This window comes from Carya illinoinensis, chromosome 1, assembly GCF_018687715.1.
Source record: "Carya illinoinensis cultivar Pawnee chromosome 1, C.illinoinensisPawnee_v1, whole genome shotgun sequence".
NCBI classification, from domain to species: Eukaryota; Viridiplantae; Streptophyta; class Magnoliopsida; order Fagales; family Juglandaceae; genus Carya; species Carya illinoinensis.
The window spans coordinates 45,797,501-45,811,783 of record NC_056752.1 but is presented as its reverse complement, the minus strand read 5'-3'; the positions used below and the strand labels follow the sequence as shown (position 1 = coordinate 45,811,783).

Here is a 14,283-nt window from a genome sequence, read left to right as displayed (position 1 = left end):
TATTATTATTATTTTAGATGAACCGAACTCGATGCTTGTTTTGTTTTCTTTTCTTTCTGTTCTTTAGGTTTAAGATATTACTAAGTGATAGTCATGTATATTATGTGTGCGTATGTCTGGGTGCATAGCATGCGTTAAGTCAAGGAATTACTCGTATTGATCCTCTTCCTTTATCACAGGCCTTATCATTGGAGGATAATTTATTAGTGAAAGCCCATCCAAGAAGTCGAAATATGTGATGAAACTTTGTCACTACTAAGCTAAAGTTTCGGTGTTGGTGATGAATTAGTTCAACTCCAATTTTTAAATTTAAAACTTGGTGTATACCAATTTGATTATAAGATATGTCTAAAATCGGATTGAATCGAACTAGTTACATCCTTAACGGCAAGAACATGTATTGTATGGTCACTAGTGGATGAAATTCACCATTTGAATGTTATGATATGTTAATACCAAAAGATCATACTCGCATTCTTAGATCAATAAATATTTTTATAATTATTTCTTTCCATTTTTGAATTGCATTCATATTAGGTTTCATGTCCGTTGGTTACAAATGTACCCCTTTTTGTAACCGTTCGAATTGCATAACTTCACGTTTATCGAACAAAACGAGATCAGAACGCTTGAACTACAATTTGGCATTCCAGTCAGATAGGTTGCATTCACAAACTAGGTGCCACATTCGTCTAATCTACCAACTTTACCATGCAATGAAGTTGAAACATAGCAAAATCAAAAACAACGATTATGGGCTTCTTGTAGTGGGAATATGATTTGAATGTTCAATTCTCTGTATACAAGCCCTTAGCTGCAGTTGAAGGCTTGCTCTTGTAGGTGACAAAACAATGTCTTTCCAAATGGAACCAGGCTCGAATATTGGGCTTGGCTGCGCGTACAGCTCGTGTATGGATTCAGCTTCAGCACTCAAATTGCTTATTGCTGTCAAGCATTTGATTTCCTCTGGCCCCACCAGCACCTTGTTGTCTTCGTCTTACCGTGCTATCAACTGCCAATTTAGTGAAATCTAGATAAGTAATTTAAAAATCCTATTCACACAATAATTCCCTTTGGGGCCGACTTAAGATTTGGCACGGTCCAATGATTATTTTGTGATATGAGGGGACTGTGTGTCACTGTGTGACCCAATATATAACCTTGGTCCCCCGAGTATCCTAAAAAAAAAAAACAGAGAGAGAGAACAAAAAGGAACACAGAATATGGTTGTTTACCGTAGCTGGGCCACCCAAAGCATTGGTGCAATAGAGCCTGGCATTATCAACAAGCTGGCAGTATCTTGGAAACACACTCGCAAACCTCTTGTGAGATTTCAACTGTGAATTGACCCTCACCGCCCTTCCCTTTATTATAGCTCTCCTGCACATATTTCCCATAAATTATATGAAGAAATCGAATCGGTATTTAAATCATATAAACAACTTTTGAGATCCATCTAAGAGAATAGAAACCAACAATGATACTGGTAATAGTTTAGTTTACACTATACCTGATGCCTCTGACAACAGCCAGATAAGCATCGCAAACCACTCCAACCAGATTTATTCTGTAAGGTTTTCTCTTGGGGGCTCCTATATTTTCTTTTGCTTGCTCCTCCTCCTCATCTTCTTCCTCTACCTGCTCCCAGTAATTCTCAGTAATGGTGCCATCCTCGGCCACGTTGTAGCCCACTCCCATGCGGTAGCGACATTTGTGAACGTTACGTGCCATGGCAATTGTCTGCTCAACGAAGGGCTCCCATGACAGAGTGCCATCCATGAACACATCCCGTCCTTCGTTAAGTGCTGTTACCAGCAGTGATGAGGCAGCATCGGTGGAAGATTGGTGCACCTGATCATTCAGGGTCAATTCTAAAAATGATCAAAATCGTAGGATTAAAGAGACTTTTTTTAATCATTCAAAGTTTGAAGAGAGTCTGAGATGTATTATGTATACCAGCTCAGCAGATTGAAGCATGTCATTGTGATGGCCCATAGAGCCGAGGGCTCTGTAAATAACGTCGGTCTCTTTGAAAGCATCTGCCTCTACCACCACTGCTCTTGTCTATGCTCCTGACCATAATGGTCTGCCAAATAAATGCACATCAATCACCACCAGACCCTACCGCTTCCTTCATTCTAATTTCTAATTTACTTGTGAACAACTTACTGCTAAATATTTTATTTTTGAATTGTACTATATAGGGGAGTACTCTTATCTTACTCTCACGAGATTGTGTTACTACATCTGTTAATGTCTTAATTTGCATAACAATTTGGAAGGGAGGAAAAAATTATTCCCGGCCCACAATGATGATTTAGACTTTGATACGGTACCCTCTGCATTTATCTATGAAATAAATAATAAATAAAGAGATATACAGAAATTTACGTAGTTCGGCATAAAAGTCTATGTCTATAGGGTGTTTGGGGGCAAAATCTACTATAATAGGCGATTTTACAAACTCTCCTGACTCACGTATCTCACAATACAATGGAAGAATTTAAGATTTCGAGAAGCACTACAAACCTTCACAACACCATCTACAAAACCCCATCCTGGGAGCCGGGCAAGCTTCTTAATATGTTTGCATCAGAATAAACCACCTGGTATCGTGAGCACCCCGGACTTTCATCATTGAAACATGAATGCATGCGAGCCTCACCAATGCACCACACATTCGTCACGCTCTAGCAAAGCGATTCACATTTGTCAATCTCACATTTGTAATTTTGATTATCTATACTAACCGGATTTGCATTTTTAGCACGGTCAAGCATCTCTTTCAAACAAAAGTCAACTCATATCTCGTCGAGGATCAAGAGGCGGGACAAGTCATCAGACTGCCCAGCCTCCCTTGCAACGAGCCAATAGGTGGGAAATGTCAAGGATAGCCTAACCTTACTCATTCCTTGTCGAGGATCAAGAAGTGGAATAAGTCATGAGACTAACCGACCTCCCTCGTGATGAGCCAACATGTAGAAAAGGTCAAGGACCCCCCGACCTTACTCATACCTTGTTGAGGATCAAGAGGCGGGACAAGTCATCACACTGCCTAACCTCCCTCGTAACGAGTCAACAGGCAGGAAATGTCAAGGACCCCCCAACCTTACTCATATCTCACCAAGAGTTAACAGGTAGAACAAATCACTCGATTGTCCGACCTCTCTTGTGACAAATCAATAGGCAGGAAAGGTCAAGGACTGCCCGACTTCCCAGGTGCCCAACAAGCTGGCAAGTCTCTGGACTGCCAACTTCTCTCACCTGGAGAGCAATACAAACACAACATATTCTCTAGCAAATGCCAAGTGTTTACTCTCGTGCCGCAACCGCTGCCAGTGAGTTACCTCCACGAATGAGCCTCCAAACTCCACAACCGTCTCGTGTGAGTTACCTTTTAGAATAAGTCTAAGGGCTCAAAAACTATCTAAAATGGACCCAAGGGGTTGACGGACTCTTTGACCGCTTAGTGCGGGTTACTACCAACAAATACCAACTACAAAACGAGAACACCAACAACAATTTACATGAGAAAAATATCCACTACTACCAACACTAGCAAAAACGATCACAAAAATAAACACTTTTTACTAACAATAAACGGTCACATGTAACCAATCATGGAAAATAAATTTCAAACACTATCATGAAAATATGCACTCTTCGCCAACAATAAATAGTTTTTCAAGCAAACGTTCAAACAAATAAACAAACTCAAAGTCGAGTTTTGCACTCGCACTTAATGCGGTAAAGTACATCTCTTGTCGAAACCAAGCTCCACGCTCACACCTAATGCGGTCAATTACATCTCCCGCCAAAGTCGAGCTCCACTCTCGTATCTAGTGCGGTCAATTACATCTTCTGCCCAAGCCGCGCTATGTGGTCAAGCGCATCTCTCATCTAGCGCTACAAGCCAAGCTCCACACTCACCACTAGCGCAGTCGAGCGCATCTCCCACCTATCTCTCCAAATTGAACTTTTCACTACTTAGCACCAAACAAACAGAAAACCAATGACCAATTTTCAAATTTTATTTTCTGTAAATTATTGACTTGAAGGTGCTCAATGCTTTATTGTTGAGCAAATCGACCTTAAGAATTGCATGCAAATGTTGGGATAGAATTAATCGAGTCCAACCCATCGCTAAAAATAAGGGAAGAGATAAAGTCAAGAATCTAGTAAGAGATCAAGCTAAGAAGAGATCAAGCATGTTAACTCATACTCTTAAAATGAAAGAGACTTAGACTCCTAAAAGAAAAAGAGTTTACAAGACAAATTGGACTCAATCACTCTCAAGAAATATGCCTCTATATAAAAAGGACATCCCAACAAATCTAGGAGGTTCTCTACCACTTCTCTACGCCCAGACTCCACACACAATGACTCCAAAGAATCTTCTCTCAAGGGAGGCATCGTCTTCAACCTCCTGAAATCTTTAATTCCTCCATTGTATTATGAGATATGTGAGGCTACACAAAATGCTTTTGTAAAAGGGAGACAGATTCTAGATGTTGTGCTTATTGCCAACGAATGCCTTGATAGTAGATTGAAGGCTGGAAATAACGGGATCATGTGTAAACTAGACATGGAAAAGGCATATGATCATGTCAATTGGGAGTTTCTTCTCAATTTGCTAAGGAGATATGGTTTTGGGGAGAGATGGGGGAAATGGATCCATTGGTGCATATCGACGGCGAAGTTTTCAGTTTTGGTAAATGGTGGTGCAGTGGGCTTTTTTAATAGTTCACGCGGGTTGAGACAAGGAGATCCGTTGTCACCTTTATTGTTTGTTATAGTCATGGAGGCTTTAAGCAGGATGATTACGGCCTTGGTTACGAATGGCTTCATTGAGGGTTTTAAGATAGGAACCCCGGAGAGGGGTTTTATCAATATTTCTCACCTTTTGTTTGCAGATGACACCCTTATCATGTGTGAAGCGGAACAAAATCAGATGCAAGCACTAAAGGCTTTATTCCTTTGTTTTGAGGCAGTGTCCGGGTTGAAGGTGAACCTAGAGAAGTCAGAACTGGTGCCAATAGGGGATGTGCCTAACACGCGCCAGTTAGCTAGATTGCTGGGGTGCAAGATAACGTCTTTACCTATGACTTATTTGGGACTTCCTCTGGGTAGTGCCTCAAGGGCGTTGTCGGTCTGGAATACTATGATTGAAAAAATTGAGAAGAGATTGGCGGGATGAAAGAGAATGTACTTGTCTAAAGGTGGTAGGTTGACTCTGATAAAGAGTACACTCTCTAACCTACCTACTTATTTCTTATCTCTTTTTCCAATACCAGCGAGTGTAGCGGCACGTATTGAGAAACTACAACGTGACTTCTTGTGGGGGGGGATGAGGGAGGAGTTTAAGTTTCATCTGGTTAAGTGGGCACAGGTTTGTCGTCCAATCTCGGGTGGAGGGTTGGGGATTAAAAACCTAAGGGTGTTCAATCGAGCTTTACTAGGAAAATGGCTGTGGAGATATGCGATAGAATCAGAATCATTATGGAAAAAGGTGATCGAAAAGAAATATGGTGTGCTTTGGGGGGATTGGTGCTCTAGAGAAGTAAGGGGAGCCTATGGTGTTGGGTTGTGGAAACACATAAGAAGAGGATGGGAAGTGTTTAATCGCTTTGTGAAGTTATAGCTGGGTGTGGGCTCAAGGATAAAATTCTGGAGTGATGTTTGGTGTGACAATAGGGCCTTGCAAGATTTATTTCCCTCTCTCTATCAGATAGCAAGTGCAAAGGACGTTTTTGTGGAAGATGTTTTGGAGACCACGGGGGGACATATTCATTGGAATGTTACCTTTAGTAGGGCAGCACAAGATTGGGAAGTAAGTGGCTTTGCTGAGTTTTATAGCCTAATATATGCCATTAGACCAAACAGGCAGCATGAGGATGTGATGTGGTGGAAGCCGGCAGCTAAAGGTGCTTTCACTGTTCGCTCGTTCTATAAGGCTCTTACTATGGAACCAAATGCTTAGTTTCCTTGGAAAAGGATTTGGAGACACAAGGCACCACCCAAAGTCTCCTTCTTTGTCTGGACAGCTTCTCTGGGGAGGATTCTCACAATTGACAACTTGAGAAAAAGGAGGATTATTATTACAGAGTGGTGTTGTATGTGTAAAAGAGAGGGTGAGTCGGTAGAGCATCTTCTCCTGCATTGTGACACAGCCGCAACCCTTTGGAATGAGGTATTTACTCGACTAGACATGGCATGGGTTATGCCGAAGACGGTGCAGGCAGCTTTGGCGAGTTGGCCAAATTTAAGAGGAAGGCAACCAATCAGAGCAATGTGGAAGATGATTCCTCTATGCGTTATGTGGTGCTTATGGCAGGAGCGCAATGAGAGGACTTTTGAAGACCAAGAAAGATCTCTAGAGGAACTAAAAGTTTTATTTTTTAGAACTCTTTGTAGCTGGGCCATAGCTGTGGATTTTAATGGCATGGTTCTTCAAGATTTTCTTGTCTCTAATGTGCCTACCTAGTTAGGGCATTAGACTAGTGTAACTAGCTTTGCCATTCTTTGATCAATATATTTATTTATTCATAAAAAAAAAAAAAAAGAGATATGTGAGGCTATGAAAAATTGTAAAATCGCTTATTATAGTGAATTTTACCCCCAAACATCCCGTGGAAGTAGGCCGTTATGCCGAATTACATAAATTTCTATGTCTCTCTTTATTGTTTTTAGGAAAAGTCTGTTTGCAGTCACAAATTCGGCTTGCGTGCAGACGGTTGCCACGTTGGAGTCAAACGCACCGTTTAGCTTAATGAGTCAAACGCACCGTTTAAGCTTAATGAGGTAAATGCCCCCTCCGCCTCGTTCTCTTTCCCTCTTCATCTCCCGTTCTCCCTCATTGAGTTCCCAGTACCCTAACCCTAACCCCAAATCTGCAATTCCCTCAGAGCCCCCTCCCCCTCATTCTGTTTCCCTCTTCCCCCTCCCCCTCGTTCTGTTTCCCTCTTCATCTCCCCTTAGTGTTCTCCCTCCCCGAGTTCCCCAGTACCCTAACCCTAACCCCAAATCACCGATTCCCCCAAAGCAGCACACTTAATGTACAAAACAATATGAAGAGAGGTTCTTCAAGCACTCACTAATTTGATGGTTGATCCTAGTGTTCGCTCCATTACAAGGAATAGGTACGAATTTATTCTCTCTCTGTCTTTCTTTCTTTGGGTTAAAGGTATTAGATTTCTCTCAATCCAGGATCCCCTCTCCGCGTGTATAGTTTTGAATGATATTTACACGATGAACAATGTTTAAAACCTCATTTTTATTTATTAGTCCAGAGCTTCTTCAGGTATCGTGGCTGTGATTCGGCTGTTGTATTTTGCATTGCTATAATTGTCTGTCGCTACAGTCCAATCTTTGTGTTAATTTTTATATTCTTTCTCATCTTTAAATTCTGTTATTGCCGACTTTTACTTTGAACATCGAGATGGTTTCTCATCAGCATGTGATATTTTCATGTTGTTGATTTGGATATCTCCCGTCTCGGTTATGGCATTTCTAGTTTGAACCGTAGCATTTTTATTGGCTATTGGCTTTTACTTTCAATTTTATTCCAAATTGTTGCCAATGAAGATATGGGTAAATATCTCTGATGAAGCATTCATCTCCACGGTTATTAAGAAACTCACAAACCGTAGTTGTCTGAATCCTTTCCGGTGCAGACAGGCTAGGCTGACAAGTTCTTGGCGTGCTTTTGGCATCTAATGCGAAGCTCATAGCCAGTACGGAGACATCAAGTAATTCAATTGTTCTTATCAACTTCTTATATTCATTTATGGATCTGTAACATTTGTTCGTTAAAATTAAGGTTAAGGGTCTGGTGCTTAATTATCAGTTGTATGTTCTGGAGAAATAACCTTTGTAGGCAGATATGATCTTAGATGTAGACTTCGATTTCACTACCATCGTGAAAGTGGGACTAATGGTACAAAGGAATAAAACCATTTTCTCATTTTAAGAAAGCATGCCATACATTGGCCAGTTTTGATTACTAAAATAATTTTAATAAGTCCTTGATATGGACAACAGAGACTGAATGGTCTAAGAAACATGAATCCACTAAAACTCAGAAACCCACATATATTACCCAAACAATGCCTGAATCTTACTTTTTTTGATTTTTTATTTTTTTTTCCTGTTTTTTGAGAACTTTGATAAAGACACAACTTGAGCCAAGACAGATGACTTTGCCAGCTCAAATATATTACTAATCTTAGGATGTTGTGACAAATGAGAAATCAGCCCTAAAGAACATGACCATATATATATATATATATATATATACTGTTTTCTTTTTCTTGTTTCAACAAGAGATTTTATTTATTTATTTATTTTGATGTTTCTTCATCAGGAAAAAGAATTAAGAATGTCATCATCAATTTCTTCAGCATCTCTTGTTAATAGCACATTGAGTACTGTCCCAATGTGCAGCTGTGGGAAAGAAGCTATACTTAGAATATCAAATACTCCAAGAAATCCTGGACGAGCATTTTTTGGGTGTCCAATGTACAACAAAGAGGTAAATGCAATTAATTGTACTTGTGTGTTTCTATTTACATATTAATTGTACTTGTGTGTTTCTAGAATGAATTCTACTGCAATTTATGTTCTACACAGGAATTACCACACTGTAAATATTTCAAGTGGGCAGATGGTAGTTAATACTAGGGGTGAGCATCGGCCAGTCCGGACCAGCAAAACCGACCGGACCGGCACTGTTTGGACCGGACCGGACCGGACCGAATTCGGTCCGGTCCGGTCCGGTCCCATTTTTAAGGGACCGAAAAGATTCGGTCCGGTCCCGGTCCGGGAGTTTTTCACCCCAGACCGGACCGAATAGAAATAAAAAAAAATAAATATTATTTATATATATTATTTATATAATAGTATTAGCATATTACTAATATATATAATAGTATACTATATGTATATATATTAAATATATTACAATATAATTACATAAATATTAAAAAAAATGTCATTAAATATTAGCATATTATATAAATATATAGTTATCACTATTACTATTATTACATATAGTTATTAGTTATAGTATAGTTATTATTACATATATTTATTAGTTATAGTATTATTACTAATAGACTAATAGTATTAGCATATTACTAATATATATATATAATACTATATGTATATATATTAAATATATTACAATATAATTACATAAATATTAAAAAAAAATGTCATTAGATAAAAAAAAAAAAAAAAAAAAAAAGTCAACCTTGGACCGAACGGACCGGACCGGACCAGTCCTGATGGAGTTCGGTCCGGTCCAGGGTTGGAAAATCCTGGACCGAATAGGTCCGGTCTGGTCCACAAAACCTCCCCGGACCGGACCGGACCGGACCGAACTCATCCCTAGTTAATACAAAGAGCAAGCCCTTGTAAAGAGAGAAGCAGAAATATTAAGTAAAGAGAAAGAACTTAAAAAGAGAGAAGAAGAGATTAGGAAGAGGGAGTTGGCACACTACAATGATGAAGCCCAGCTTCAAAAGAGAGAAGAAGAGATTGACAAGAGGGAGTTAGCACTCCACAACAATTAAGCTCATCTTCGTAGGCAAAAAGTCGACATGCAGCATGCACGCACGCTGCTTCGTGGGCAATGGCTAATGTCCATAGTACTTTATTTGTATTTGATACGCTCGAAATGATGAACACTTTGTATTTGTATTTGATAGGAACTTAACCTTTGTAAGTCTAGACTAAAATGAATGTACTTGAGACTTTATTTATAAAAAGTCTAGACTTTTTTTGTTCTTTAATGTTCCACTATTTATTAACAAAGTAGGTAGTATTAAGAACGTCGGTATTCTCATGTATGTGGAACATTTTTGTATTTTGTGGAAAGTCTTTGTATTTATTGAGACTTGCAATGAAAAGCTTGTATTTTAAAATTCATTGTCCCCAGGTTTTGAGCCGACATGAGTCGAACTTAGCAAGAAAAATACTGCATTGTTACATTCCCATGTTTATCTTATTCATTCTGCATGTACTGCAAGTTAAGTAAGAATTTAATAAAACCTGCTCTTCACATGGCAAGAAAAATACTGCAAAAACATGCAAATGTAAACTACAAATACCCAAGCAAAAAATATGCAAATTCTGCATGTACTGCTTTTGTCACTAAGCAAAATACTGCAAATACCCAAGCAAAAAATATGCAACTTCTGCATGTACTGCTTTTGTCACTAAGCAAAATACTACAAATACCCAAGCAAAAAATATGCAACTTCTGCATGTACTGCTTTTGTCACTAAGCAAAATACTGCAAATACCCAAGCAAATACAACGCATGTGAAAGATCTGTTTGCATCACCTCGTTACCACATGGATATGAGTTGGCATTTGTCGGAGGAGAAAATGTTGGTAAAGTCGAACAAGAGCTAGCAGCTACAGTAGCACTGCTTTGTACACTAGACCTAGTAGCTACACTAGAGCTAACATTGGTTGCGGAACTAGACAGGGGTGCGATCGTAGAGTTCCATGTTTGTTGCTGTAGTTTTGCAAATAAAAATTTAATACACATACTTAGAAACAAAAATGTATAGTCCAGAAAAATAAAGCACAATAACAAGATAGTAAATATTGTAAAAAATAATAACCTGGTTGCTCCATGGATATGGATAGGTAATTGGAAGATGTCCCATCATTGGTATGGTAGAACTATACAAGGTAGCGGAACTACTCAGGGCAGCAGTACTTGACGCAGCAGCGCAAGTAGAATTCCATGGGTGTTGTTGTAGCTTAAAAAAAAATTATTTAAAAAAAAATAGAGCAAATATTTAAGTTCGTAAAATTAAAGCTACCATGCCAACGATCACCTAGTTGGTCCATGGATATGGGTTGGAACTTGAATGAGGCATAAAAGGTGGTAACCACGCATGAGGCATTAGACCGTAGTAACTTGGCATGTAGTTTGAAACGCCTGAATAAAGTGGTCTTGATATGTCCTAAGAGGGAGCAACATGAGGACTTCAACCCAAGTGGCCAATGAGTACACATAAAATAAACACACACCAATTGTTGAAAGAGTTGTACAATACCGGGGTTGATGGATTAGTGATAGGAGGTGTTATGCGGGATGCGTCCTCTTCCTCTTTTCCCATCTTCACAATTCCAAATATAACTACCTTAACAATGAACCTCAATTAATTAACAGTTTGCATAAAAGTTTGCAATACAATCAAAGTAGTTTCAAATACTCAATATGTCAAAATCCAACGTGGGACCAGCAAGTAATCCCACTTCCTAAAGTAAGCAGATACCATATATACCAGCATAAATACCAACACACATCAGCTCAAACCAACACACAAATGAAATATACTATCCCATGCCACCAACACACAACATCCCAAGTTACCATGGTACAACTTCCATATAAGAAAATTCATCAATCTGGAATATCTTATTCATTGTCTGACAGTTTTGAGATAGGATGACTTTATCAGACTAATGGAAAAAAAAAGAAAAACTGGGGCAGCAGTTTTTAGCAAAAAAATTTGCTCTATAGACAGACATTATTAACAAGGTTTCGAAGGTGATATGGCAGCTGCATATTCATCAACATATGTGCTGCAAAATCTGCTGCTAGAAATATGCTAAAAATCTGCTGCATTGCTTAAAATCAGCTTCATTTTTATAATATAAATATCTGTTGCTAAAAATCTGCTGCAGCATGCATTCACTCAAAAAAAATCTGCTGCATTAACTAAAAAAAAATCTGCTGTATTCACTCAAAAATCTCCTGCATTCAAAATCTTTTGCATTCACTCAAATAAAATCTGCTGCATTCACTTGAAAATCTGCTGCATTAACTCAAAAACAATCTGCAAGTTCACTCAAACTAAAATCTGCTGCATTCAAAAAAAAAACATCTGCAAGTTCACTCAAAAAAAATCTGCAAGTTTCTAGTTCAGCATTCATGCAGTTAGGTGTTCGCTATCATATATTTCAGATGTATTTGGGTTGTGCCCCTTTGCACTTTGAGTAAAGTTTACCATACTTATCAAAAAAAGTATTTGGAGTCGGCTATAAAAGCATCTGATGTCACTTCTCTATACAAGTTGGTACTTCTATCAGAGCATATGCCATCATGCCCTTTAACCCACAGTCAATTTGGCCTTTTCCATAACCTTGTAAATTTGTACTGGCTTCATTAACAAATTAATAGGGGTTTTCATAGTAAAGCCCATGAGATAATATGTCCACCAAAATCCAATGATGGAATATTCAATAAATACTTAAGGCTTTTCTCCATGGCTTTGCAACAAAGATAATAAGCTATGTTAATACATATAGATAAATATAAAAAGATTAATTGTATATTGAACAAGAGATTATCCGTATCAGACTTCTTCATTCTGATTTCTCAACTCTGTTATACCAGGCAAGCTAACCTTAAATAATTGCAAAAACTTTCCAACAAAATCTTTATATAATCTGAAGCAAATCCACCTACGACATATTTTTTATTTATTAACCCTACAAATTCTTAATATATTATCTTAGGAAAGGGAGGCACAACATCTTGGAAATGGGATAGTGGAGTGGAAAACCCTCTTTACCTTCTCAATGACCCGACAGCTTTGCTCCTACCCTAAGTCTCAACATGCTGAGGCACTGGATACCTACAAACATAGCAACGTACCCAGAAGTTGAATCTAAAAAGCATATAAAACCTAACTGAAGGGCGTTCAAAATTATAGAGGGTGTAGCCGCAGCAAGCCGAACTTGAAAAAGAACAAAAAAAGTAAAAAACAAAAAATAAAAGAACCCAGAAAGGATGAGATCTGCGATTTCCAAACCTAAGAGATGAAGAGGTCTGAGAGAAGGATGATATCTGCGATTTCCAAACCTGGGAGATGAAGAAATCTGAGAGAAGGAGGAGATCTGCTATCCAAGCTTGAAATAACCTTTCTTCCCGCTGTTTTGTTTTTCACTCTTTTTCTACACTTTTTTTTTTTAATATAATTGATGACGTGGCATTTTGCCATGTCAAAGGCATTCGCACGGAGGCACGATTCTGTGCCTCTCCCTAGCACTACTCTTGTTTTTATTTGCTTATTTTTTATTTATTTCATGGATGAATGTGAAGAACACAGTATAGAAGCCCGAATTATCATCGTGTGCCAGGAATAATTCTTTCCTCGCTTCCAGTTTGTTGTGTAAATTAAGGCATCAGTGTCATTATTCATCAACCCTTGGGTCAATTTTTATTTTTAGTATTTCAAATTCGAGGGTCAGTAGATACAATCACCACGTCTACATAGTTGAATAGAAATAGAATGATAGATGCAATTTCTAACATTTTGTTGTCTCCTTCTATAACTGGTGTCGGATTTCTAGGAGATAAATTAGGAAGTCATATTTTAGATAGAATCTGTCGGATTTCTAGGAGATAAATTAGGAAGTTCTATTTTTAGATAAAATCTGAAATAGTAATTTCAGATTTTAGATATTTCTGTTTCCTATTTTCTAGCCTAGATATTTGCTGATTTGATTTGCTGATTTTATGGCCTTCCTGATTTAGTGGCCCTCCTCTTCTATTTATCTTGTAATCGTTTCTCTTGGAGAATAATAATAATGATAATTCTTCTTCTCAAAAACTACATGGTATCAGAGCTTTGTGCTCTGTTTCTTTTTTCTTTTTCTTTTTTCTAATGATGTCATATAAGTCGGCGATGACCAGCGCCCAAAGAAATCCTACCGTCTATTCTGACTCATCTGAAACTTCAGAAAATAATCCCAATCCCAGTCCCAATCCCACGACTGTATCTACTGATTCCTATTCCCAGAATTCAGCCCTTTATCTTACGGCTACAAAACTCAATGGGCACAACTATCTTGAGTGGGCTCAGTCTGTAAAATTGGCAATTGATGGCAGAGGAAAAATTGGGCATTTGACTGGTGAAATATCGAAACCTGCTGCTGGTGACCCTAATCAAAAAAGATGGCAGTCCGAAAATTCTCTTGTTATCGCTTGGCTCATCAATTCCATGGAACCTGCCATTGGAAAACCTCACCTATTTCTTCCCACTGCTCAAGATGTCTGGGAGGCCGTTCGAGATCTTTATTCGGACTTGGAGAATTCTTCTCAAATATTTGAGTTGAAAACTCAACTCTGGAAATCCAAGCAAAATGATCGCGAAGTTACCACTTATTATAATGAATTGGTAACGTTATGGCAGGAACTTGATCAGTGTTATGATGATGTTTGGGAAAATTCGAACGACTATGCTCGTCACAAGAAGA

At 38.5% G+C, this 14,283-nt stretch overlaps 2 protein-coding genes across 8 annotated transcripts in view; both read right to left on the bottom strand.

Moving 5' to 3' along the window:
* Positions 1–553: 553 nt before the first annotated feature.
* LOC122300431 (calmodulin calcium-dependent NAD kinase-like) lies at positions 554–1,995 on the bottom strand. The gene is made up of 4 exons (XM_043111087.1): positions 1,957–1,995; positions 1,511–1,851; positions 1,236–1,380; positions 554–634 (listed from the first exon to the last, which is right to left on the bottom strand). Exons 1-4 carry the CDS (start codon positions 1,993–1,995, stop codon positions 554–556), a joined length of 606 nt encoding a protein of 201 aa, XP_042967021.1.
* LOC122277547 (calmodulin calcium-dependent NAD kinase-like) overlaps positions 624–14,283 on the bottom strand; it is a 19,670-nt gene continuing 6,010 nt past the window's right edge. The window contains exons 6-13 of one of the 7 annotated variants that reach the window (XM_043087567.1): positions 11,073–11,159; positions 10,851–10,979; positions 10,632–10,766; positions 10,346–10,522; positions 1,957–2,086; positions 1,511–1,851; positions 1,236–1,380; positions 624–1,012 (exon numbers count right to left, since the gene is read on the bottom strand). In XM_043087567.1, coding sequence (XP_042943501.1) covers positions 10,851–10,979; positions 11,073–11,159 — 216 coding nt within the window. In that variant the 3' untranslated portion in view covers positions 624–1,012; positions 1,236–1,380; positions 1,511–1,851; ... (1 more) ...; positions 10,346–10,522; positions 10,632–10,766. Of the gene's footprint in view, positions 1,013–1,235; positions 1,381–1,510; positions 1,852–1,956; positions 2,087–10,345; positions 10,523–10,631; positions 10,980–11,072; positions 11,160–12,596; positions 12,660–12,836; positions 12,887–14,283 lie in introns of those variants that run through there. The other 6 variants (XM_043087575.1, XM_043087592.1, XM_043087585.1 and 3 more) reach the window with 6 other exon arrangements.

Excerpts from the sequence above, each read along its gene's own strand:
- LOC122300431 (XM_043111087.1), bottom strand. The coding sequence starts at position 1,995 with ATGGGCCATCACAATGACATGCTTCAATCTGCTGAGCTG. Across the intron at positions 1,852-1,956 it reads TGCTTCAATCTGCTGAGCTG|GTGCACCAATCTTCCACCGA; the intron begins GTATACATAATA and ends CTGAATGATCAG. Across the intron at positions 1,381-1,510 it reads GCTGTTGTCAGAGGCATCAG|GAGAGCTATAATAAAGGGAA; the intron begins GTATAGTGTAAA and ends AAATATGTGCAG.